Below are 26,047 nucleotides of genomic sequence, written 5' to 3'. Positions count from 1 at the left end.
CGCTCCCACTACAGGCTGCTCCCTCCACCAACTCCAGAACCCCCCCCCCCCCACCAGCCTGCTCCTGCAATCCCCATCACCCCGGTGCTCCCCTTCTGCCTTTTCTCCCAACACCCCACATTGAACTACTGCCACAGTGAACCTGGTTCTGGAGTGGGGCTCATCTCCCACCCTCTGGCTCCCTGCCGTCCTCCCGGGGCATCTCCAGTGCTTGCTGGGCTCATCCAGTTATCTGGTTACAGATGCCGACAGCGGAGCTGACAGGATGCTCTGGGGATGTTAAAATGACGAAGACATCTGGTCCACAGGATGGAGGCCAGCCTGTGGAGGTGCCCTGTTGGCTTCACCACAGAGGACAAATGGCTCCTCATGGTGTTGCAAATTGGCCGTGAGAATAAGCACAGGCCAGATCCATGACAGCATGCCATGTGCCAACTCTGGTAGTGATGCCAGATGGGGACAGCAGCTGCAGCTGGACGCATCACCTGTGTCTCCAGAAAACTACATTCCTTATAACCCACCCACCTCCTGTCCACGTGTGTTAAGTACGTCATAACGTCACCACTAAGTCTTCCCACTAGGGATGCATTTTGCCTTTGGATTCTATCCTGGCAAGGAAAGGACATTCCAGAGACTTCCACCTGGCTTTCCTATGGTAATGGCCCTTGCTCCACAGGTCAATGTGAATCCATGTGGGATTCTGCCGGTTTTCAAGTCTGTTTCAATGGCACATTCCAGCTGTGGGAAGACAAGTACAGAGTCTGTGGACACACTCAGACAAATGTCACCTGTCACTTGATGATGGTAGGCCCTCCTGGATTAGTAGACCAGGGGCATTGTGGACCTGTGGGACTTACTAACCACTCAGAGCCAGTAATTTTCACTGTAACCCCACCCCACCCCAGTAACACCCACCCCACCGGTGTTCCCTTTTTCCAGGCAGTAACCCCAACAAATGGCTGCAGGGACCCCTGGAGTGCCCAGAGGGAATGCGTGCTTGTGAAGGCATTCCAGGCCCTTCCGTCAGAACCTCGCCCAACCTCCAGCTAGGACTCTGGGTATTTGAGTTGGTTTTCATCTGGAAAACAGGTGAGAGGCTGGGCCTGTCCATTGTGGTGACCAAGCTGGGTTTCAGGACCTGACCATTAACACTCTTCAAGGAAAAATGTCCTAAGTACTATTTAGTTCCCGAAGGGGTCTTCACGCCTGTGCAGATCTGGGAGTGCAGACCTCTGTTCCAGAGAAAGCACTTTATGCCTTTATAAAAGAGCAACTCCAAGTAGTCCACAAGGACATTTCTCGGGGGCTTGGGGACCGGTTCCAGACAGAGTGACAGCCAAGTCGTGACCCTCACAGTTCACCAGAGGGTCCACTTACCATCTCTGGCCATAGCACTGAGGGTTTATCATTTCCTAGAATGACTCCTTCTCAAACCTTTGTTCCAAAAAATACTTCATTTATTAAACAATATATCCATAATCTAGAACATGATCCAAAAATACAGATATACATCTCTACATTATTTAATAAAAAGATTTACAATATTATCTTTCCTTTACAAAGGGAACATAGATAATTCCTTGAAAATAAAATGTAACATTCGTGTTAAAGCTGCATCATTTTTGGATGAAATGTGGTAAAAGTGAACACCACAAAATACATTTGTAGAAAGAAAGAAACTTCATAGAACTCTCTTCTGAATGAGAACACTTTTCTTAGACTTTGTTTTAAAACTCCTCTCGGCACAGGGAATGAGGACCAGTCCCGGCTCACTAACAACTAGGGAAAACCTTCCATCTCCAAGGCCCATGACAAGTGTCCGAATTCCAGCCACGGCCACACAGGGAAACTGCTCTCGGGACAGTGTTACTGCTCAAAGCCAACCCTGCCCTGGGCAGCCAGCTACAAATTGGGAGTGCCTCGTCGCCACCCGGGACAGGACCATCGTCCCCACACGTCCCAGCAAATCTCTGTCATCCCTGTGCAGACCGGAAGCCACCAGGCTCCCCTGGCCGTGGCCGGTCACATCTCACAGCCGGCCACCCGGGGACCCCAGGCAAGCAGGCCCAGCTCCGTCTGCAGCCCAGCTGGCAGCTCCATGGGCAACGGCCGCGGGGGGCTCAGTTTCACACATTATTTTTGGAAGTGCAAAATGTGTTCTTCTACAGGAAAACAAGAGGCTATTTGTCAACCTACTGACTGCTAACAGAGCACTGAGAGCAAGGGCCATGAGTGTCCTCTGAACAAGGTGCCTCTTCCCTGCAAGGAAGCTCCACGGCCCTTGGCTCAGATGCAGCTGAGACAGAGACCTCTGGGCCCAGCCCAGATCCCCCCTCAACCCAAGGAACAGGGCTCTGCAGCCACCTCCGGGTCAGGTCTGGTGCCCGGCAGGCACACAGGATCTGGTAGGAATCAAGCCACTGTCGGCGGCCAGGCCTCACGGGGCGATTGTCAGGGGCACCTACCACCCCTGCAGGGCTGAAGCCAGGCCAGGGGGGAGAACCTGGTCTCCTCAGCAAACAGCCATTGCTGGGTGTCGCTGCGACTATAGGCAGCACTCGCAGTCAGGAAGGGGAGCGGATCCGTGTTGACACAAACAGCGTTCTGGGGAGGGAATCTTCCTATTCTGCTCACGTCTTGTCTTCTCCAAAGCTCTACCTACGCGTGTTTTTCCAGGGATATTTATGTAACCGACAGAGGTGAACACAAGGGACAGTGGGCACAGGAGACCTATAAAGAGAACGCCGGCGGCTGGGCTGTAACCCGACGACACGCAAGACCCCACAGGGAAGTTGACCAGCCCTCCTGCACTGTGAGCGAGGCCTCGGACCAGGCACCCCGGCTGGCCACCAAAGCCACCCCCCGGGCACCGGTTTCCCGTGATGAGCGGCTGGGAAGTATTCTAAGATGCAGTGCAAACAGTAAAGCAGCTTCCAAAGGGCCATCACAAACTCGTGTGCTCACCTGCCCTCTCCACAGAGACTGGTAAAAGAGTGAAGGAAACAGTTTTCCACAATTTATTCCCCACGATCTTTAAACACCTGTGTTAACAAAAAGCTAAGTGACTAAATACAAACGAGCCTCGTTTTTGGCCACAGCTGAGACTGAGGAGCGCGAGCCGGCCGGTGCTCCTCCTGAGCCTCCCACCCCTCCTTTCTGGGCAGCAGGAAGGCATCGGCTCTGGGATAGCTCATCAGGCCAGCTGCTGTTCCCCTACCCTAACCATGCAGCACAGGACGGAAAGGGCGGCGCTCTCTGAACTGACCCCACCTGCAGTGCCCTGGAAGCCCCGAAGGGACCATGGGACAGCACGTGGGGAGCTGGCTGACCCGCCGAGAACCACAGATGCAGGCTCACAGCCCTCTGATGTGAAAGCTAACATTCACTTCTCATTTACCGACTGGAAACGGCCTTGGTGAGGAGTGGCCGTGCAGGACACAGTCCCCCAAGTTTCTCTCCACGTCATCTCCTGCCCTTGGTGAAATATGAGAGAAAAGGCGGGAACATACGGTAGACACGGCCACTGAAGGAAGCAGGTGCACCATTCCAGAAGGCCTCCTGATAAAGAAGACAAGATTCTTCGTCAGTTAGGAATTTCACATCTTGACCCCGCCTCCTGGATTTCTTTTCCTGCCTCGAGGACAGAAACAGGTTTCCCTTTCTTCAGGACTCCTCGGACTCTTTTAGACGTGTGCCGGAGGGTCTCCGAGTCCACGCATGCTCCCAGAAGTCACACTACGCACCGTCACAAATGGATCGCAACACGCCAAGCATATGTAATTTCCCCCCAACTATTCCCCAAAACAAGGTTCAGGACTGGTTTGGTGAATACAGATTAAACAGAAGACACACTCTAGTTTGCCAGCTTCATTCCAGGACTGCGTGGCACAAGAAATTCACAAATCATATCACATGATCGTCATCCCCTTGGACAGGAGCTGCTGACCGACCCATGTGCGACAGAACAGGTTTAAAATCAGGTCTCACTGGACTGGACTCACTTCACAGACACACGGACCCACGATCTCCATGCTGTTATGATAATTTCATCTTCACAGTAAAAACGTCAGGAATTCCCAGAGAAACGGCACACCCGCTGTCTGTCACACGGCTCCCGTGGGCCAGTCACGGGAACGACCGCTGTGTGCTGACGGAGAGCCGTCTACTCCAGAAGATGAAACCCTCACGGAGGGAACGGGGAGCTCAGACGGAAACGGCAGTGCACAGTGAAACAGAGCGCTCCGCCCCCAGGGAGAGCCCAACCTGCCCAGGCAGGCCATGGGCCCCGGCGCAGAGCCCGAACACAGCAGACGACTCCGGCAAGGCCTCACAGGGGACAGAGCACTGCCCGACGTGCTGGGGCAGCCCCAGGAAAACAGGACAGAGCACGCGGGCTTGTGCCTCAGCTGAAGAGAGATGGCAGTGCATGGGCTGGATGGTCCCCACCACGGCGCCCATGGAAGGCTCAGCATCCCGGTACAGAGTCGGTACCACGTCTCCAGAACAAAGTCACCATGACAAGTCCCCGTAAGACCACTCCTCGTGCAAACAGGGCTCGGGAGGATTCTTGTTTGTTTTAGGAAGTCTCCAGAATTACAACTGGCCACTGAGTTCTTAAATATCATTGGAAACAAGGTAGTTTTAAAATGAAGAGAAAATATTGCAACGTGAAGAAGGAATATATTAACTTGCTCTTCTGGTCCGGGCATCCACCTTACTTCTTCTTCCTCCTTTCCTGAACGCACCGTGGACAGAACCTGAGAAGAAAGACACAGGGATCAACCCTGTGCGTGCCGAGGCCCCAGCCTGCCTCCCCGGGCCACCAAGACAGTGCCAGGGGACAGTGCTCAGAGCACACAGCTGTCGTATCTGGAAGCCCCCAGCAAGGGGAACCCCAGTGAGTCACCCTGGCCAGCATGTTCTGGAGTCAACAGATACAATTCAGTGAGGAAGACTGTTTCTGCCCACAAATGCTCCTCAAAGTCAAGTTAACTGGTCATCCCTGGGCACTCCTGTGGTCTACACTAATCACACTGGAGGCCACACCCGCAGTCACACTGGGGACTAAGCACAGGGGAGCACGGTGCATGGCACACTCAGCCAGGTGTGCTGACAGGCCCTAGGACCTGCATGACTAGCCAGGGCTCCCTGGTGACCCTGGGCAAACAGGACACTGCTCTTAGACCAAGGCAGCTGTTAGTGACACCAGGGGAAAGTCCAGCTGCTCTGCACCTCGGCCCTCCTGGCTCCTGACTCAGGAGGCAGCTAATGGGCCTATCCCAGCCCCAGGCCTGTTTGCCAGGGTCGGGTCCATGCCTGGGAGTGAGTGCCCAGCATGCCGTTGCCACAGCTCCAGAGGAAGCCAAGCCCCTCCACAGCAAACAGGCCTACATAATACTCGTGCAGCATGAACACGTGTCAGAGCTGCGGGCTTACTTAAAAGGGAAGCTGCCTGAACACTGTGTTTCTAGAAAGACCCCAGAGAAACACAGAGTTACACAGCAGTGGCAGGGCCCACCCGGCCTTCCCGACGCTGCTTGTCCTGCCGTGCTCCTAGCACATGGTGGGGGGAGCCCCATCTGCATGGCCCTCCCAGAAACAAAATGATTTTCCATCACCTGCAGACTCTTCCACCCAGGATTTCCACAAACAACTCAAACCAAATCTCCCTGCCTCGTGCCCCACCACGAGCCACACCTGCCGCACAGGTGGGCCAGCAGCCCCCACCCCCCCACTCAGGTGCCCGCCCGGTGGCAGGGCTCTGTCAGGGGCGAGTCCCATGGCTGTTCAGACTCCCTGAGGTGACCCGGTGCCGGGTCTGCACGCAGATGCTGTCACCCACCGAAACCTGGGATGACAGTCTGTCCTTTGGGGCTTTCTCCTCTCCTCTGGAGAAAAAGATTTCCAGGATTTCATTTTAGGGTATATGTCCCTTCTAAGCACAGATAAATAAAACCCGGTTTTTACTGAAACCTCAGAAATCTCAGAACACAAAAGCTGCTGCTGCCACTGAACCCAAGGATCAGGAACAGAAAGCGCTCACGCTCTCCGAGCACCTTCCCAATGCAACAGAGGCCCCTCAGCAGGTACCCAGCCTGTGCCCAAGTTTGCGGCCATCTTAATGCTTGTGCTCTTTGCCTTTTCCCAAAACTTCTCCAGGGACAAGAGCTCTCCACTTCACACCTATATTTCCGAGTATCTCTACCTCAATAAATAAGAGGCAAAACAGGGGCACCTGAGTGGTTCAGTGGGTTAAGCCTCTGCTTTCAACTCAGGTCACGATCTCAGGGTCCTGGGACTGAGCCCCGCATCGGGCTCTCTGCTCAGCAGAGAGCCTGTTTCCTCCCCTCTCTCTCTGCCTGCCTCTCTGCCTACTTGTGATCTATCTTGTCAAATAAAATCTTAAAAAAAAAAAAAGAATCAAAACAGCTGTTCTCTCCAAGAATCTCACAAATGTCATTAGAGACCTGCCCCCAGGTGAGGAGGGCAGCAGCTGTCCCCCCAGCAGCTCAGCCCCAGGAACCAGGAGCGCTGCATTGGGGGTCCCGGTTCAGAGGGGAACAGTGCATAGGATGCCCCACAGACAGGGAAGGACCGAGCAACGCCCCATACTGACCATTTTCCTTTGGGTTTCGTGGTCAGATCCACGCAGGCGAAGTGAAACCACTCAATAGGACACTGCAAGGTAGAGGGCAGGCCACAGTTAGGACTCCTGGGCTCCATGGGCCAGACACCAGGGTGCACGGCCCAGGCCGCAGCCTGTGCCTAGCGCCTGCACCCCCCCTCCACCCCACTACCAGGGATGCCGGCCCCGCCCGCAGCCCATGCCAGCACCCACACTCACGTCTGGGTTGTCGCAGCCTATCATCTCCCCATAGGACACCTGGTGGCACAGGCAGTACGTGGGCTCATTTGGGTCCACAGGCATGTCTAGCACATCAGAGGGGTGCACGGACAGGATGGTGTCGGTGAACTCGGACCTGCAGGGAAACCCCGGCCGTGAGCACAGGTGGGTAGGGATGGAGCATGCCCCTGGCACAAGAGGGGCACAAAGGCATCCCAGAGGATGTGAAGGGAGGCACTCACCACCCAGCACTGAGGTTTGGCCCCACTCTGGGGACATGACTCCATCTCTGTCTTGTCCCTCCATCTGGACAGGACCTACTTCCTGGGCTCCCTTACCTCCCTGCCCCAGATCCACCCTCCCCAGCCTCTTGGGGATCCTCTCCCTTGGTGGAGGCACACACCCCCAACTCACCAGCCGCCAGTTGATGACATTGGAGAACCCTGGACCTCAACCAAGACTGACCCTGCCACCTTCACCCACACACCCAGGACCACATCTCCACCCCACACATGCCCAAAGCACCTTCACCCCAAAACCCAGAAACATCCAGATGCCCTCCCCATTCCTGGAGCTGTCAGTCTTTGGAACCCCCTCCCACCCCCAGCTGCCCACCTGCCAGCGGGCCATTTCTGACCACATGGCGCCGTCACCCACCCACCCCCGTGAAGCAGGCCTATTGCTCCCCACTTCTACTGGCCCTCTAGGTCACTAACCAGTGGCCCAGCCAGAATCCAGCCTGCCCAAGCCTCCCTCCCTGTGGGCTGCCCATAGCCCTGCAGCTGAGTAGTGGGGAGAGCTGGAAGGAGCATTCGCCTGCGAGAGAGCATGAGGGGCTGGCGTGCTCACTCTTTCCGTGATTTGGCAGCTTCAAAGAAACCCGCCACTACTGGGCAATGTAGACACTCTGCTCTGACCGGCTAAGAAAGACCACCCTCCCTCCCCCTCCAGAATCAAGAACACGCAACTGCTGTGGGGACACAGCCAGTTCACACCAGGAGCTTGACAGGGAGCTGAGAAACCGCAGCAGGTCACAAGGAAGCACATCGATGACAAGTCCCAGAAGCTACCGCCACCCTGTTCTCCCAAACTCTCTGTCAGGAAACACTCTGTGCCTCTACAGGCAGATCCCAGGCTTAGCCCTGTGCCTCCATGCCACACTGCCGTCCTCTGTCCCAGCGCGCCCCTACCCCCGGAGACCACCGTCCTCTATCCCAGCACCACCCCCAGACCACCGTCCTTCATCCCAGCGCCCCCCACCCTGACACCACTTTCCTCAGTCACAGCACCCCCGCCGGAGACTGCCATCCTCCATCCCAGCGACCCCCCACCCACCCCCCAGACCACCATCCTCTGTCCCAGCAACCCCCCCAATTGCCATCCTCTGTCCTGGCGCCAACCCCCCCGACTGCCATCCTCTGTCCCAGCACCTCCCCCCAAGAGCACTGTCCTCTGTCCCAGCAACCCCCACCCGAGACCACCATCCTCTGTCCCAGCACCCCCCACCGAGACTGCCCTCCTCCATCCCAGCACCCTTCCCCGGAGACTACCATCCTCCATCCCAGTGCCGCCCCCAAGACCACCGTCCTCTGTCCTAGTACCCTCCCAAAAGCACCATCCTGTCCCAGGACCACCCCCGAGAGAGGCATCTTCTGTCCCAGTGGCTGTCCCCCACAGAGAGCACCAGCCCTCGGGTGGAGCAAGTGATATCCCTGAAGGCTCCAGAGCCTGTCCCAGCCTCTGCCCTCCACAGCTGAGCTACTGTCTGTCTCTGGGAACAGACAGGGCTTTCTCTTTTTATCTGAAATCTGGATGCATCACAAAAGGTACCCTGCTCCACATGCACTCACACACGCTCCATACGCACTCACACACGCTCCATACACGCTCACATGTGCGTACACACTCCCCCCACACATGCACACTCTCCACTCATGCTCCACGCACATGCACACATGCTCCACACATGCTCACACATGCTTACAAGCTCTCCACACGCCCCAGGCATTCAGCAACCCTCCAGGCAGTGACATGGTCTCCAGTTGTTCTGCCAAGCAGATTTCTTGGCTTGGCCTGACACCCTCACCCGCCGCTGGACGTGTCCCTCCCATCAGTGGGCTTCCGTCCCCGGGCACTCACCTGGATGCTCAGTGCCAACCCGCGTGGGGTCCCCCACAGGCGCACTCAGGGCACGCGCCTTCCATGTGCCGACTGTGCTTCAGCGGCTCTGTGTGCTCTGCTGGCAAAGCCTGACTCAACTACCACACCACGAGCTGACACCAGCCCTGATCCCCCATCCCCCAGGTTCAAGGGCTGCCTCCCTCCGGTCTCAGCTGAGGGGGTTCTGGGGCAGGAGGGTGGAAGGGAATACCAGGAGGTCCCAGGGAGGCCAAGCCTGCCAGGCAGGCTACAAATCCCATGTCAGCCGTGCTGGGCACAAGCAGTGTCTCTGAGCTCACTTCCCTAGACACGGTGGGCACCCCTCCCCGGGCAGCCCCAGGGACCCCCCTCCGGTGTCTGAACCTTCGCTGTGCATCTCAAGTGTACATTGGAGCAAGAATTCAAGCAGGCCCAGAGTCACTCACGCAGCCCTCACACACCTGTCACCCCAGTGAGTCCCTCTGGGCTGTCCCGACATCCATACAGCAGGACAGGAACAGCATGGCTGCTCTGGGGGGCCGTGGAGAAGGACTTCACGCAGAAGGGCCAAGTCCAGCCCAACCTGCCTGCCAAGGTGCTCTGCACACCTTCCCCACGATGTTCCCCTTCTCAGCTGCAGCCAGCCCAGAAGAAAAATTGGGGCAGCAGCGGCCACGAGGTCCGCCTCCTCAGCGCCATCAGACAGTGGTCAGCAATGGACACACTGTCATGGCTTTGTCCATGGAGAAGCTGCATGCCCGTTCATCTCAAGTGTGTCCACACAGGCAGAGGCAAGATACATGGGTCACCATGAGGTCTGAGCACAGCCAGGTGCACGCCCCACCAGGAAGGCTGGGGCCTTGTTCCCCACAAGGGGACCCCTGGTGAGAAGGAGGCCAATGACAGCGCCTGCTATCTCCATAAGAGGCCACTGTGCTTTGGGTTCTGATCAGCAATGAGCAGAAGACTCAGAACCCTGCAGCTACAAGTCAAGAAAACAAGCCCAGTAAGCTGCTAAGACCATGTTTTAAAGACACTGGCAAAGCTGTGGAGTGACATGGGCCAGAAGCACCCGGGCCAAGGGAGGGGCGGTGGCCGTGCTGGCAGGCGGCCCCGCTCCGCTCAGCCAAGGGCTGGCTGCACTCCGGGGGATGCACCGAGCCAGCATGGCCGCAGACACTTGCGACCCTTACATTCAGGGTAGCAGGGACCCCAAGCCTGTTAACTGAACCCGGGGGCCCTGCAGCTGCTGCAGAGTGGCAGGAAGGCTGAGCAAAGATCCGTGTGGTGCTCTCAGGGAAGGGGCCTGCCTCCTCCTGACCTCTGCCAACCACAGCAACACGGCAGGCAGGACATAGGACAGGAAAGCTATGTGTTGCCAGAGCGCTGCCCAGCCACACAGGCAGCCTTTCAAGAAGGAGAAATAAACCATGGGTTCCCATCAAGAATGGGGGAGGGCCTCCCCTCATGAGGCTTCAACATCAGAGGACTAGGCCCAGGCAAAGGGCCCCTGGCCCCCACCCAGCTCAGTTTGCCTGCACCAAAAGCAAAAGAAACTCCTGGGGAGAAATCTCACCCCACATACTCCTCGCACACCTGAAGTCAGACAGATACAAAGAACCACGGGATGTGAAAAAGAGCAGGAAAATGTGGCTACAACCCCAGGAGAGGCTCAGCTAACAGGAGCAGAGGCACCAAAGACCCGAAGTGAAAACCAGGAGCCAAGGGCTTGAAGCAGCTACTGCAAAGAAAATGCGAGTAAGAGGAATACAAATATGGACACTTTTCAGAAAGGAACTAAAATCCACAAAAAAAGGAATCCAGTGGGTGTCGTAGAACAGAAAATGACAATGTATGCAATAGCACAGTGGCGGTCTCCTCCCTCTGTAACGGACATAGCCAGACTGTGCCCAGAGCAGCCACCACGGCGTGGGCCCGTCAACTCCACCGGACCCACAGAGCGCCAGCTCATAGAACTAGGCAACCCCAGTCAAAATTCAAACAAATCGGGGTGCCTGGGTGGCTCAGTGGGTTAAGCCTCTGCCTTCGCTCAGGTCACGATCTCAGGGTCCTGGGATCAAGCCCCACATCAGGCTCTCTGCTCAGCAGGGAGCCTGCTTCTCTCTCTCTCTCTGTCTACCTCTCTGTCTACTTGTGATCTCTCTCTGTCAAATAAATAAATAAAATCTTAAAAAAAAAAAAAAAATTCAAACAAATCCCCTGAGCAAATGAGGAGAAGCATTGTCTTCATGTTTAGTGAAGATATGCTCTTGGGGTTTCATGTCTTGTCAGCAACATCAAAACCCTGGGAAATGCCAAGAGTCAAGAGTCCAGGTTCTTCGAAAGGAAAACTGTGAAGAAAGAAAGGGAAGGAGACAAACGCCCAAGTGAAAGAGACTTACAGGGCTTAGCGACACAAGAAAATAACAAAGCTTACACTTCCCAACAGGACCTAGCAATAGGCACTGAACTTGCATGCTACTGTGAACAGCTAGAAAACAGGACAGACCACGTCACACAGCTGTTTCCAGACACTGACAAAAGGCAGCTGAGGACTGCAACCCCAGGTGAAGGTAAACAAACAAGGTAAGCCCTGCTGGAAGCACTTCCACGCCCAGCCTGCCAACAGGAGAACCAAACACAGCACGGTGTGTCAAGCGGAGGAAGACCCCAAATTTCCAGGTTAAGGCTGCTGGAATCTGCTGGTGAGGTCCTGTAAAGGACGAGGGTAAAGAGAATGTGCTCCAGAAATCTGCAAAGGGATCTCTTTGAGTTTTTTTTCACAAAAAACTAAGCTGTGCCCAGGGTGAGAATCCATGAGCCTAGGCAGAAAACACGGGTGCACTGTGAGCTAAGCAATGGAGGCTTGGTGGTGCTACAGCTCCAGCCAGCCTGCCGGGAGAGGCCACACTACAGTCAAAGGCATTCAGAAGACAACCAGAAGGGCCATACCTCAGGAGGATGACATCAGCAACCCCAGCAACCAGGCTACCCTCACCTGGAGGTTGGCAAAGTGCAGCCTGCACCTGGCTGGCTATCTCTGTAAATAAGGTCTGATGGAAACACAGCCACATCACCCAGCTACGTACTTTTTGTGGATGGTTTTGATATAAAACAGCAGAAGTGAGTGGTCACAACAAAGACAATACGTCCTGCAAGCCTAGAATATTTACTATCTGGCCCTCTAAGAAAAGGATTTTTTTTTTACAAAGGTTAAAAATGAGCCTGCGAGGGCGCCTGGGTGGCTCAGTTAGTGAATCATCTGCCTTCAGCTCAGGTCGTGATCCCAGCATCCCAGGATCAAGCCCTGCTTCAGGTCCCCTGCTCAGCAGGGAGCCTACTTCTCCCTCTCCCTCAGCTCTTCGCCCATGCTTGCATGCCCGCGTGCTCTCTCTCTCTCTCAAATAGATAAAAAATCTTAAAACAAACAAACAAACAAAAAAAAAAACCACCCAGAGCCATGAAGGATCAAGTTGATCCATAGGTGATTAAACCACTGAACAAAAATTAGAAAATAAAAAAAAATAATTCAATATCCATGAACCGAAGACAACAAGATGCAGACACTCAACAACATAATATTCACATTAACATCCCATGAAAAATCACTAGACATGTGAAGAAGTAGAAAAATGCTTCAACCATGAGAAAAACCAGTCAATAAACAGACCTGTGGGACTATTCAAATTGTGTAAGTTAAATATGTAAAGCTTTCCGTATGTCCATCATACCTTAAAAAACTGGTCTTTAAAAAGAAGAAAATATATTTGGAAATAACAAATAGATTCAGAAAAGATCTTTCAAAAAGCTATTATACATACTTGTGTTCAAAAACATAAAGAAAAATATAAATGTAATAAGAAAAACAGAAAGTATGAAATAGAAATAAATAGAACTTCTTTACAAGAGAATCTCTTAAGTGGAAGATTCACTAAAGGAAACTAAGATTAAATTAGACTTCAAAGAAGAAAAGACTTGAAGATAAAGTAATAGAAACTATCCAAACAGACACATAGAAAGAAAAACACTGTCCAAAAAAATAAGCAGAGCCTCAGTGAACTGTGAGAAAATATCAAGCTAATGTACATGTAATGTGAGTCCAATAAAAAGACAAAAGGAGAGCAGAAAAAACTATTTTAAGAATGAATGTCTGGGCGCCTGGGTGGCTCAGTGGGTTAAGCCGCTGCCTTCGGCTCAGGTCATGATCTCAGGGTCCTGGGATCGAGTCCCACATCGGGCTCTCTGCTCGGCAGCGAGCCTGCTTCCCTCTCTCTCTCTCTGCCTGCCTCTCTGTCTGCTTGTGGTCTCTCTCTGTCAAATAAATAAATAAAAAAAAACTTTAAAAAAAAAAAAAAAAAAAAAAAAAAAAAAAAAAAAAAAAAAAAGAATGAATGTCTGAAAAATTTCCAAATTTGATACAAAATATAAACCAGCAGTTCCAAGAAGCTCAATGAGCTCCAAACAGAATACACACAAAAAAACCCATGCCAGAACAAATCATAATTAAGTTATTAAAAATTAAATTACTGATTGGAAATCTTAGAAGCAGCAAAAATAAATAAAGCCACTTACATATAAAAAATCAAATATAAAAATTATCACTAATTTCTCATCAGAATCAATTCAAGATGAAAGACAATGGGACATCTTAAGCGCTAGAAGAAAAAAGTCAATCTAAAACTCTATATCCATCAATAATATCCTCCAAAAAAGGAGATAAAATAGACATTTTCAGAGAAAAAAATTTGAGGACATTCATCATCAACAGCCCTGCACTATAAAACAATGTTAAAGTAAGTTCTTTAGGCAGGAGAGAGATGACACCAGAGGAAAATCTGCGTCTACATAATGAAACAAAAGCAGTGGAAATGGTATGTGCGTGGAGTGACAATAAACGTTTGAAAATCTGTTTAATATAATTAATGGTTTAGACCTAAAATAATAATAACATGTTTTGAGGCTTATATCATGCATAGAAGTAAAACTTTTGACAAAAGCACAAAGGACAGGAGGAAAAAATACTTGGGTTGGACCTTACACTAAATATGAAATAGCGTAATATCATTGGAAGTTCACTTAATGAACAGGGTGTACATACTAGAACAGTCCATGGGAAAAAAAACACTAAAAAAAATACTTGATTAGGGGCGTCTGGGTGGCTCAGTGGGTTAAAGCCTCTGCCTTCGGCTGGGGTCATGATCCCAGGGTCCTGGGATCCGGCTCTCTGCTCAGCAGGGAGCCTGCTTCCTCCTCTTTCTCTGCCTGCCTCTCAGCCTACTTGTGATCTCTGTCTGTCAAATAAGTAAATAAAATCTTAAAAAAAAAAAAAACCCACCTGATTAATCTAAAAGACACTAAAATAAGAAATGGCAGAGACAACTAACAGCAAGAGGGTAAATTTATATCCAGTCATATCAGGAATTGTGTTAAATCTGAGACTCTAAATATTGCAGTAAAAAAGAGGCAGAGATTTTCAGACTAGATAAAAAAAAGCAAGACCCAACTTTGCTGACTTCAAGAAACCCACTCTAAATACAAAAACAAAAATACGTTGAAAGTAAAGGATGCCTGGGTGGCTCAGGTCATGATACCAGGGTTCTGGGACTGAGTCCCGCAGCGGGCTCCTGGCTCAGCAGGGAGCCTGCTTCTCTCTCTGCCTCTGCCTGCTTGTGCGTGCACGCGCGCTTGCGCTCTCTCTCTCTCTCTCTCTCACAAAAAAATCTTTAAAAAAAAAAAAGAAAGAAAAAGAGTAAAGCTCCACCATGCCAAAACTCATCATAAGACAACTGGAGTGATCATCATAATATCAGACGAAGTAGACTTCAAAACAAAGAATAGTACAAGAAATAAAAAAGGGAGACATTTTGTAACAATGAAGGAGTCAGCTATTTTTAGAAAAACCTAAATGCGAAGGTAACAACAAGTAACAGAGCTTTAAAATGTGAAGCAAAACTGACAGACAGAAAGGAGAAACAGACAAATCCATAGCTAGAGTTGGGAGATTTCAACATTCTTCCCTTAGCAATTTATCAATCGAATAAATGAGTATCAGTAAGGATACAGAAGACCAACAACACTACCAACCAAGCTTTCTGATTGACGTCTACTCTCCACCCAAAACAGTACAACATGACATTCTTTTCTAAGGTATAAGAAATATACAGGAAGACAGGACCATAAACCATAACACAACTCTTAATTTCTGATAATTTCTATTTATGATATTCTCTGATCATAGCAGAATTAATTTAAAAAATGAGATCAGAAAGCTACCTGGAAAATCCCAAATTATTGGTAAGCTGAGAACATGCTTCTACATAAGTTATGAGTCAAAGAAAAATCACAAAGGAAATCTTAAAATATTTTGAATGGAATAAAAACAAAAATACAGCATATCCAAATATGTGGGATATGCTAAAATAGTAACTAGAAGAAAATTTATAGCTTTAAATACTTATGTTAGAAAAGACGGAAAGTACGAAAATCACTGATCTAAGCTACTTCCACCTTCAAATGCTGGGAAAAAAAAAGCCAAGTAAATCCAAGTAGTGGGAAGAAAAAATAAAAATATGAGCAGAAATAGGGGCACCTTAACCTCAGTAGGTTAAGCATCTGATTCTTGATTTGGGCTCAGGTCATGATCTCAGGGTCATAAGACTGAGCCCTGCATCAGGCTCTGTGCTGGGCATGGAGCCCAAGATTCTCTCTCTCTCCCTCTGCCTCTGCCCCCCCTCCAAAAAAAATATGAGCAGAAATCAATGAAATACAAAACAAACAATAGAGAAAACATAGAAACCAATGAAGCCAAAATCTAATTCTCTGTGAAGATCAAGACAAAATGAGAGAAGACATAAATTATCAACATCAGGTCTGAAAGAGGAATCATCACTACAGATCCTACAACAGAAAGACGATTGTGTGACATTATTAACAATTTGATGTGAATGAATCTGATGACTCATGAAACAACCAATTCCTTGAAAGACAGACATTACCAAAACTAACTCAAGAAGAAATAGAAAGGCTCAATAGTTCCATAACTTTAAAGAAACTGAATACAGCACTAAACTATATACTTAAAATAAGAATATTTTATTGTATATAAATTATTCCTTAATAAAGTTAACTTAAAGGTTAAAAAAAAGAGAGCAAGATTAAACTACAGTGTCCAGGAATGCACATGTTGGGGACAAAACTACAAAGAATGGGCATAAAAATGGCACAAGTCTGGGTCATGTTCACTTGGGGCAGAGGGAGGAGGTTATGATTTCAACAGGGTACATAAAAGTGCTTCTGGCAGTAGTCAGTGACAAGGATGTGCCTCGGAGGAGTTCATTAAACTACATGTTTGTTCTGCATTTGTATACTGCAAGATGGTATCTGGAGTTTTTCTTAAAAGTTTAAACACCAGGCTTAAGAACCAAAACTTCTCCCTTTTTCTGGTCAAGAACAGACTCTCTGAGATCTCCCCCTAACTGTGAAAACCACCTCCACGGAAATCATCGGATGCTTTACTGTTTTCTCTGTACTCTAAAAATCACTTCTGTGAAGCAACACAGTAGTTTGGGGGTTGCAGGGAGCAGGTGGGAGAAAGCTTTAAATGAAATATTCTGAAGTTCAAGGTAAATGATACATATATTTAATAAATGCAGTCATGCAACTTAATAACAAATATATCCAAAATATATATTTATACATAAAACAATGGACAGCTATATATTTAGCTGCGAAAGCATGGCTTAGCCTGAACTGTCAATAAATATAGTGTCTCTCGAGAGGCAGGACACACAGTGGCTAAGAGCGTGGGTTGTGGAGTCGGACCGCCCGGCACAAACCCAGCTCCCCCGCGCAGGAGCTGTGAACCCTAGGGCTGGTCGTGCTCCCTGGGAACCCCGATGGGCTGCCGAGCACAGCTGGAGCCGGAGCCAGAGCCGGAGCCGGAGCCAGAGCCGGAGCCGGAGCCAGCCCACGGAAAGCATGCAGAACTACACCCACCGCGGGCATGCAGGAAGCACGTCCTCGCTGTTAGCTGCCATTGGTGTTTCTAGATGCTAAGGAAATACTAATGCTAAATAATCTTTGGAGAGAAAGAGACAAGGAAAAGAGCCTCTCACCCTCCTTTATGCTTCTTTTTCTTTGGAGTATCTTCTTCTGAGGTCCTCCTGCCACGACCCCGGGAGCCTCTTTTTTCTTTCTGACCCCGACCTTCTGAAAGACAATAAAACCCCAATTACCCTCAAGAAATTCATGAAAGCAGGACACAGGAGTACTCAAATATATTTCCCATAATGTTCCTGACATATTTATCACCAAAACTCTACAAAACTCCATAGATAACGGTAACAAAATAAAGAAAACTTAACAGACTTGCTTTTTAACCCTCGTCCTCCGGAGCCTTCAAAGTCACTGCCCTCCATCTTGTCCTTCAGATCCGCTTCGAAGCGTGCCAGGTCTGCATCGAGCCTTCGGATGTGTTTATCCACCTACCGAGAAGGATGCTCACAAGTCTTACTTAAAAATGAAAGTAGAACACCTCAGGAATCCCAAATACACTGGAAACCAACCAGGAAGAACTTTCTTGCCCTTTACTTGGGTTTTCAACGAAGAAAGCTCCTAAAACAAGGTCCACTATCTCAGTTTATGAAGGGTCTTTGTCCCCACGTTTTGACAGCTCCACAGAAGAAATCCTACTCAGGAAAACCATGAAGGGAGGCAATAATGAGAAAAGGAGCTGGGAAATGCAATGGAATGGGGATGAGGACATATAATACTGAACCCTAACTTAACCCAAGTTCAAAAATCTGAAGAACATACAGGTTCTCACAGAAAAGCCCTCTAACACTGTATTTAGGACAAGGTAGAAGAAAGAAGAAAGAGAAGGCAATGGTCGAAGCATGGGAATATAACAGTGACCACACCGCCCAACAAAGGCGGGCTCCAGGGAGACTGCCAGGACTTCACGAGGATGCAGCACAAGGCGTCCCTTCACTCAGTGGGCTCACAGCAATGAACCCGTTAAACCACACCAAGCGTCACTGTCAACCCATCCTTGTTGGGAAACAAGCTCCAATCTCAAACCTTATTATGACTCAGAAAACCTGAATGTGTCTGATAACTGCTGAAACCTAACTCCTAAAAAGCAGGCTGCTTACTGTAGAGATCCAGCGCTTGGCAGGGGCACCTGGGAGCTCAGTTGGTTAAGCATCCAACCCTTGATTTCGCCTCAGGTCATGATCTCAGGGTCTTGGATCAAGCCCGGTGCTGTCAGGCTTAGGAAGGAGTCTGCTGTAGGTCCTCCCTCTCCCTCTGCCTCTCCCTGCAACCTTCATCCCCTCATCCGTGCGCACGTGCTTGCGCTCAAATAAATAAATTAATTAAAAAAAAAAAAAAGATTCAGCGCTTTGGGGCATCACAACCCCAAATATAAGCATTACGTTCTCCTTTTTGAGTATTCTTTCTCGGCTACAACTTAACTCAGGTTTTTAAAAAAAATTCCCGTTTTTTCTCAGGGGACAAGGAATGGAGTCAGGGGACAGCATGCAGGCCTTCCTTCTCTACACAACCTGATGTGCATCACAGGACAACTGCTTGTGCCCCACGGGAGCCCCACACAAAGCTACTTGAGAGAAAACTAGACACGACAAATTCTAGTACTTGACCTAGAGCTGACAAAAAGCAGCATTAAAAACACATACAGAAACTTAAGAGTCAGGCGCCTGGGTGGCTCAGTGGGTTAAGCCTCTGCCTTCAGCTCAGGTGGTCTCAGGGTCCTGGGATCGAGTCCCACATCGGGTTCTTTGTTCAGCAGAGAGCCTGCTTCCCCCCTCTCTCTGCCTACTTGTGATTTCCCTCTCTCCATGTCAAATAAATAAATATAATCTTTAAAAAAAAAAGAAACTTAAGAGTCACTAAAGCATCCAAACGCACAATCACAGAGGGCACAGAAACCAGACTGCAGGACGACAGTCCCTGCAGAAGGACACCCCAGTACTTGTTTCCTCCAGAAGCATCTCCCCGTCAAAGCCTGAGCCCACCTGGCACACACAGCCTCTGAGCCCTGGGCCCCTTCCCGCGTGACAGGGAGAAGCCCCATCCCCTCACCCCACCCCTGCCCTGCCTCCTCACCATCTCGTAGGTCTGCATGGCCAGCTGCACCTTATCATCACTGTACTCCTTGCACTTGCTGTAGGCGCTCTGGATCTTCTGCAGGTGCTCCACACGCTGGTCCGGAGAAAGGGTCTTCACTGTGGATATGTACTCTGCGGCCAGGATGTCAATCTCGGCTTTCTTATCTGACACAGAAATGGGGGGAAAACTAGTCCCTACATGAGATTCTACACTAGCAAGTAAAGCTGAACAAGGCCGAGCTGCAGGGTGCCCGGTGGCTCAGTGCGTGGAGCGTCTGCCTTCAGCTCAGATCACGATCTCAGAGTCCTGGGATCGAGTCCCACATCGGGAAGCCTGTTCTCCCTCTCCCGCTGCCCCTGCTTGTGTGCACTCTCTCTCTGTCAAATAATAAAATCTTAAAAAAAAAAAAAAAAAAGCCAAGTTGCAGCAAAGCAGTGGCTGGCTGAACGCTGGTGGGAGCGTAGCAGGCACAGCCTTCAGTGGACAGCCCGACACTAGGGGCCATGTGGACACCACAGTCCGGGCAGCACACCCAGGACGGGATGGTGTGCCACCGCCCTCTCAGAAAGGACGCATTCCGATCTCTCGGATTCCCAACAGCCCCTGTTGGAATAGCAAATCATGTGCTCACCTTGGCTACAACCTGGCATTCTACTCTTCAATACACAGCCCCCAGATTTAAGACACATACAGGAAAACATTCATCAGTGCAGACAAAAGGAAACAAGCTCAATGTGCAATCCACAGTAAAACAGACCGAGACGCTGTGGTCCGTTCACACAGCAAGTCAGCGGCACACAGCCACGGGGATTCTTCCCACAGAAGGCAGCAATAAGCCACAAAAGCAAGACATGAAGGATGACACACAGGGAGACTCCATCCATATTAAGGACGGACACATACAACCGTGAACTCTGGTTTAGGGAGGTAAGAAAATGTGCTGCAGAGGAAACTGAGGGTGGGAGCCCCTTGGGGGAGGGACGGCACACTCGGGTTACACAGGGCCCCAGGTACCAGAGGCCCCACTGCTCCATCTCGGGAGAAGTCTGCAAGGTGCTGCTTGTTAAGGAATGGACAAACACTTATGCTTATTCCTGAACGCAAATGCTGTATTTCATAATAACAGAATTCTCTGTATCTACTGGTCAGGTGACTGTAGCTCAGTGAAAAACCACAGCCATTCTGACCTTACAAAACATGTGCAGGCACAATGAATGAATCACCCATGCCCAAGCACATGGCCACAAAACATGAAACTTCAGGTTCAAAGACAGCAGCCCCAAAGCGGCTACACAGGAAAGGAAAGAAGAGCACATGCATCAAGGGTGAGGAATGCTAACAGCAGCAGATCTCTCCAGGGCCAACAGGGAAGCTGGGAGACAACGCAACAGCACCTTCCACATGCTGAGGGAAAATTATTTTCAAGCTGGAATTCTATACCCAGCCAAAGTGTTCAATAATCGTGAGACCAGAGCAAGCACGTTTTCAGACATAGAGCGTTCTAAGAAATCTACCTTCCCCTGTACTGTGTTTCAGGGAGCTACTGCAGGAAAGACTCCAGTAATGCAAGTTGTCAAGAAAGGATGTTTACAACACAAGAATCAGGGTCCTGCCCCAAAGATGAGCAGAGACAGTGCCCCAACCACAGGGCCAGACAAGAGCCACAGGATGGGAGGCTCCAGCAGAAAGGTCTGGTGAGAAGGACGAACTTGGGACAGGCAGAGCACCTCGTGTGGCAGACACAGTGAACACGGGGAATGCATACAGAAAATGGAAAACAAAGCAATTCCGAGCGCTAAGAAAAACAGTTATTCAGAAAAAGGTCACATAAGCAGAGCACACAATGTGGCCCAGGTGCAAGCCACTGCCACGGGGTCCTGAAGGAAACGCCATCCCTGGTCTACAGCAGACTCAGAGTCTACATCACAGTGCCAGGAAACAGTGGGGGTAGGGGGATCTAACCTTCATATTCCACAATAACAGAATAAAGACCAAAGCAAAAGGGAAATAAAGTAAGAAACAGCAGCAAAACCAGGATGTTTAGAAACAGGGAGCTAAATACCAGAAGATTGCAAAGTGCTATCTGTTTAAATTATGTGTACACAGTTTGAGGGGCACCTGGGTGGCTCAGTTGGTTAAGCAACTGCCTTCAGCTCAAGTCATGATCCCAGAGTCTCGGGATCAAGTCCAACATCGTGCTCCTGGCTCCACGGGGAGTCTGCTTCTCCCTCTGACCTTCTCCCCTCTCTCGCTCTCTGTCACTCTCTCTCTCAAATAAATAAAATCTTCAAAAAAAAATTTTTTTTACAGTTTGAAACCAGAAAACCTTTTAAAAGGAAAGGTAATTAGGAATCCATGACAGCTGTGAAGATGCCACAGGAAGATGTGTCAGAACCCAAAACACTAAGTCGAATTTTAAAGCGTGAGCACCATCCATAAGGTATCAGCCAAGGCCCAAAGCTGAAGGCCGGGCTGCAGCCCCACTGCCCTGGGGCCCTGGGGGAGCAGGGTCACCTCTCCTAGCTGCCAGGGCCCACCACAGGCTAGACTAAAGAGCCTGGACCTACCTTCTGTCCGCTGGTCCAGCTCTCGCATGAGCTGGAAGTTCCTCTGAAGTTCACATGGAAGGTTCTCGATGCCTGAAACACAGAGACGTGTACTTCTCAGCAGCAGGACAAAACCTGCCTTCCAGACTTTATACCTAAGGTCTACAAATAATAAGCTCACTTCATTTTCTGTTTCTGTGAGGATTTGGGGAACAGAAGGATTAAGGTATCTTTTTTGGGGGGATGGGTATGAAACTCTGATAAGACAGACAGGCTTCAGAGGGCATTGGAAACTGGAAAAGTTAGAGGAGGACTTACCCTTGAGCTGCAAGCAGAGGCCAGGAAGATGGCCCGTGTGACCCTTCCACCCCACACGCCCAGCGAGTCCTCCCCTCTCAGTACTCTCCCACAGTAGGTAAGACCAAAGCCCTGGGGTCTGTTTGATCTCCCCCACCCCGGCCTTACTCAGACACCCAGTGAACAGGGTGGAGCAGGCCAGTGCTGTGTAGTGTATTTCATGCAAGAGACAGGACATTTGAGCTACACAACACAGCAGGCATTGGCCGTGGGGCTCCTAGGCACCTGAAATGTGGCTACTATGACTGAGGGACTGAATTTTGCATTTGCTCGAGTTTCATTAATTTCAAGTTAAACAGACCACACGGCCAGCACAGGTAGAGGACCCCAGGTCACACTGCCTTCCACACTGCACTGCCATCCTCCGGCTCCAGGCCAGCCTTTCAGCCTGTCTGCCCAGCTGACAGCTGCCCAGCTCACCCAGAGAATGGCACACTGGCCCTCTCCAGCCTCAAGGCTCACCACAGCCTCCCAAGGACCTCCCTGTTTGGTTCTATCCTGGGCTCTGCGGGACAGTGCCACCCCAGGTCTCTCACAACCTGCTGGGCTCCTTTATTTCCCTTAATCTGCTGTGAACTTTAAAAAATCCATTTGCCCCATTTGAAAGTAAGTTCCAGGAAAATGAGGACCAAGGCTTAGCACACAGCAAGTGCTCAAAAATCAAGCAGTCACCTCCATCCTGAGCCTTCACACAGGTGCCCCATGCATGATGGAATCCACAAACCTCAAAGTGTCTTCATAGGGCTCACTGGGTAGGTACGGGACAGAGAAGGGAAGCCACAGAGCTCCCCAACAGACATGACATCACGGTAGTGACAATGGCAGGGAAAGGCCTCCCCTTTTCAGTGCTCTCCCTCCGGGACTCCCCCATGGCTCAGGCTTGGACTGGCAACCACCCTGGGGAAAGCTGAACCCCACCGTGTCCCCCAGGGCAGTGGCTCACTCCCAACCGGCAGTAGAGGCAGGTACCAATAACCTTGCATATTCCCACTGCAACACAGAGCTCCAGAGCGCCCAGCCCCTCCCGCCCCCACCACCGCCCCCGCCAAGGCCGACCGCAGCCAGAGCCAGAGCCAGATCAGCAACGTTCAAACGTGGGCTTTCCGCTGTCGAATGCATGACCTTGACAAGCTACTTGGCCTTTGTGGCCTGCATTTCCCCATCTGTTCAGGAGTTCTCAGGAGGCCCCAAGCTGAGCTGCATATAGACAGAAAGACGCCTGCAGGAAGCACCTCGCAGACGGCTTTCCGTGGTGACCATCCCTGCGCTCAACCTGAACCAGCCCCGCCAGTCCCCTCCCACCAAGGCCACGCGGAAGGACGGGCACCCCAGGGGACTGTCCACGCCAGTTATCTTCTCCAACTCCCAGGCCACCGCACGAGCCGGCACAGAACCCAGGCCGGAGACCTCCCCTCACATCCCAGACCCGGAACCCCCCCAGGCACGGCCCAGCGTCCGAGGCGGCTGAGGTCGAGGGCCTGCGACAGACCACCCGCGCCCGACCACCCTAGCCTGACTGCGCGGTGGGGGCGGGGAAGGGGCGGGGCCTAGGGTGAGGTGGGGCCAGGCGAGCGGAGGGGGCTGGGAAGGGCGGAGCGGGGCCGTGAGCTGGGCCTTGTCCGGGAGGAGCCGACGGCGGGGAGGGCGGGGCGGCCGCTAAGGCCGGGGCCGAGGGCGGGGCCTAGCCGGGAGGGCGGGGCCTAGCCGAGGAGGGCGGGGCCGTGGAACGCAAGCTCCGCCCCGTGCGCATCGGCTCCCGCCCCCCCGTGACGCACCTGGAATTGGCGCGGCCGTGACGGTAGGACCCCGCGCCGCGCCCCCCCGCGCGCCCTCCCTGCGGCCCCGCCCCGCCCGGCGCGCGCCCCCGCCGCCCCCGCCGCTGCCGGACCGCCCCTGCCGCCCCAACGAGCCCTCGGGGTCCGCGCGCGGCACCTGGTGCCCGCGGGGTGGGCCCGCGTGGGGAGGCCCTGCGCGGGCGCCGGGCCCGAGGGCCGCGAGGGGCGCTTACTGTCCAGGTAGTGCTCCAAGTACATGGCGGTCGCCATCTTCGTCCGCGGCCGCGCTCTGGGTCTGCGCGGGCGGGCGGTGCCGCGAGGGGCGGAGGCGGGGCCGGCGCCTTCAGTATTAATGAATCTCGGGCGCTGATTGGCCCGTCAGGCGGGGCGGGGCGCCGTCTGGATCCGCCCCCGGGCTTCCGGCCGGCGGGCTGCGCGCGGCGACGCGCGGGAGCGGGTAGGGATTCTGGATCAGGGGCATGGGGGAGCCGGGTCTGGGGACCCCACCCGTCCTGGGTGCACGTCCCTTCCCGCGTAGCCGGGGCCCCAGGCTCCCGCCCCCTCCCCGGGAGGACGAGCGGGGTGTGCGGCGCGGGGCCCTCGGCGGCCGGTGGCGCACGTGCAGGTGGAGCGCGGGTGCGGGGGAGGGGCCGGGCCCCGGAGACTCAGGGCCGGGCTCGTCCTGGCGGCTACGGTAGCGGCTTCGGCACTAAAGATGCGTGCTTCAGCGGAGCGTGCCCTCGTGAACTTCCCCGAAACCTGCCCGATACCAGCCAACGAAACACAGTCTTTCCAATTTCACGTTCGCGTGAATGCGTGACAGGTTCCCCCACGTCCTCGGGCTGCGGACCTGCCTCCGGTTCAGCTTTGAGTCCGAGTGTTCGTGGCCCCCGCGCGTCCCTTCGGTGCTCGGGGTAGTGCACAGGCGCAAGTACACGACCGCGCACCGCCGACCTCGGTGCCTGCGTTGTTTCTAACTAAATAAACTCCATTTTTTTGGAATAATTTTAAGCTTACGGGAAAATCGAGAAGAAAATAGAGTTCCTATAGACCCCTAAACGCGCGCACACAGCCCCACTACAAGCACTTGGCACTAGTGTGTTACATTTATTATAATTGATGAAATAATATGGACACAGTATTTTTTTTTAAGACTATTGGTCAGAGAGAGAGCAGGAGAGGGAGGAGCAGGCTCCCCGCTGAGCCAGGAGCCCAATGGGGGACTGAATCCCAGAATCCTGAGTCGGTCCCTGAGCTGAAGGCAGACGCTTAACTGCCTGAGCCACCCAGGCAGCCCTTGATACATTATTACTCAAGTCCGTAGTTTACTTTAGTGTTCACTCTGTGTTGTATATTCTGTAGGTTTTTAACAAATGTGTAATGACATGTATCCAACATTACAATATACAGAATCCTTTCTCTGCCTCCAAAATGCTGTGTTCTACCTTGTCAGCCCTTTCCCCACTCCATGCACCCCTGGCAAACACTGATTTTTTTACTGCAGTTTTCCCTTTTCCAGAATGTTATAGAGTTGGGATCACACATTTCGCAGACTTCAGATTGTCTTCTTTGACTTAGTAATATGTATTTACGTTTCCTCCATGCTTTTCTGTGGCTTGGTAGCTCATTTATTCTTAATGTTGAGTAACATTTCATGGTTTTACCATGAATGGTTTACCCATTCACCTATTGAAGGACATCTTGGTTGTTTCCAAGTTTTGCCAATTATGAATTAAGCTACTATAATCATTAATGTACAGGTTTTTGTGTGGACCTGTTTTTAATTCCTTTGGTTAAATACAAAGAGGAGTAAGATTGTCTAGGTTTGTAGGAGACCACCAAACTGGCTTCCAAAGTGGCTGTATCACTGCATTTCCACCAGCAAATAATGAGAGTTCCTGTTGCTCCACATCCTCACTACCATTTGATGTTGTCCATGTTCTGGATTTTGACCATTCTGATGGGTGGGTAAAGCTATTTCATTGTTCTGTTTGCAATTCCCTAATGACATAATTCCCTAATGAATTCCTCTTACATGTATATTTGCTATCTGTACATCTCTTTGGGTGAGGTGTCTGTTCATAACTTTTGCCCATTTTTTCTTTAACTTTTTAAAAAAGATTTTATTTAGAGGGGCGCCTGGGTGGCTTGGTTATTAGGCATCTGCCTTCAGTTCAGGTTGTGATCCCAGGGTCCTGGGACTGAGCCTGCATCAGGCTCTCTGCTTGGCGGGAAGCTTGCTTTTCCTCTCCCACTTC

General features: G+C 51.4%; 1 protein-coding gene across 4 annotated transcripts; it reads right to left on the bottom strand.

The window, feature by feature from the left end:
• Positions 1 to 1,468: 1,468 nt before the first annotated feature.
• ING5 (inhibitor of growth family member 5) lies at positions 1,469 to 24,689 on the bottom strand. 4 transcript variants are annotated; one of them, XM_046019104.1, is made up of 8 exons: positions 24,023 to 24,689; positions 21,679 to 21,750; positions 19,109 to 19,275; positions 17,355 to 17,466; positions 17,098 to 17,188; positions 6,845 to 6,980; positions 6,617 to 6,678; positions 1,469 to 4,757 (listed from the first exon to the last, which is right to left on the bottom strand). In XM_046019104.1, exons 1-8 carry the CDS (start codon positions 24,057 to 24,059, stop codon positions 4,715 to 4,717), a joined length of 720 nt encoding a protein of 239 aa, XP_045875060.1. In that variant the 5' UTR covers positions 24,060 to 24,689; the 3' UTR covers positions 1,469 to 4,714. The 4 variants fall into 4 exon arrangements, with proteins under 4 accessions (XP_045875060.1, XP_045875059.1, XP_045875063.1 ...); XM_046019103.1 differs by having other exon boundaries at positions 17,098 to 17,191; positions 24,023 to 24,688; XM_046019107.1 differs by lacking the exon at positions 24,023 to 24,689 and adding an exon at positions 23,071 to 23,512 and having other exon boundaries at positions 17,098 to 17,191.
• Positions 24,690 to 26,047: the final 1,358 nt, after the last annotated feature.

Source organism: Meles meles, chromosome 9 (assembly GCF_922984935.1).
Source record: "Meles meles chromosome 9, mMelMel3.1 paternal haplotype, whole genome shotgun sequence".
Lineage (NCBI taxonomy): Eukaryota > Metazoa > Chordata > Mammalia > Carnivora > Mustelidae > Meles > Meles meles.
This window is presented reverse-complemented; position numbering and strand designations above follow the sequence as displayed.

What these genes read in the sequence shown, in the direction of transcription:
- ING5 (XM_046019103.1), bottom strand. Translation starts at nt 24,059, where the DNA reads ATGGCGACCGCCATGTACTTGGAGCACTACCTGGACA. An exon ending in CTTGGAGCACTACCTGGACA is followed by an intron (nt 21,751 to 24,022) that starts GTAAGCGCCCCT and finishes TCTGTGTTTCAG; the next exon opens with GCATCGAGAACCTTCCATGT. An exon ending in TAGGCTGCGACAACCCAGAC is followed by an intron (nt 6,679 to 6,844) that starts GTGAGTGTGGGT and finishes TCTACCTTGCAG; the next exon opens with TGTCCTATTGAGTGGTTTCA.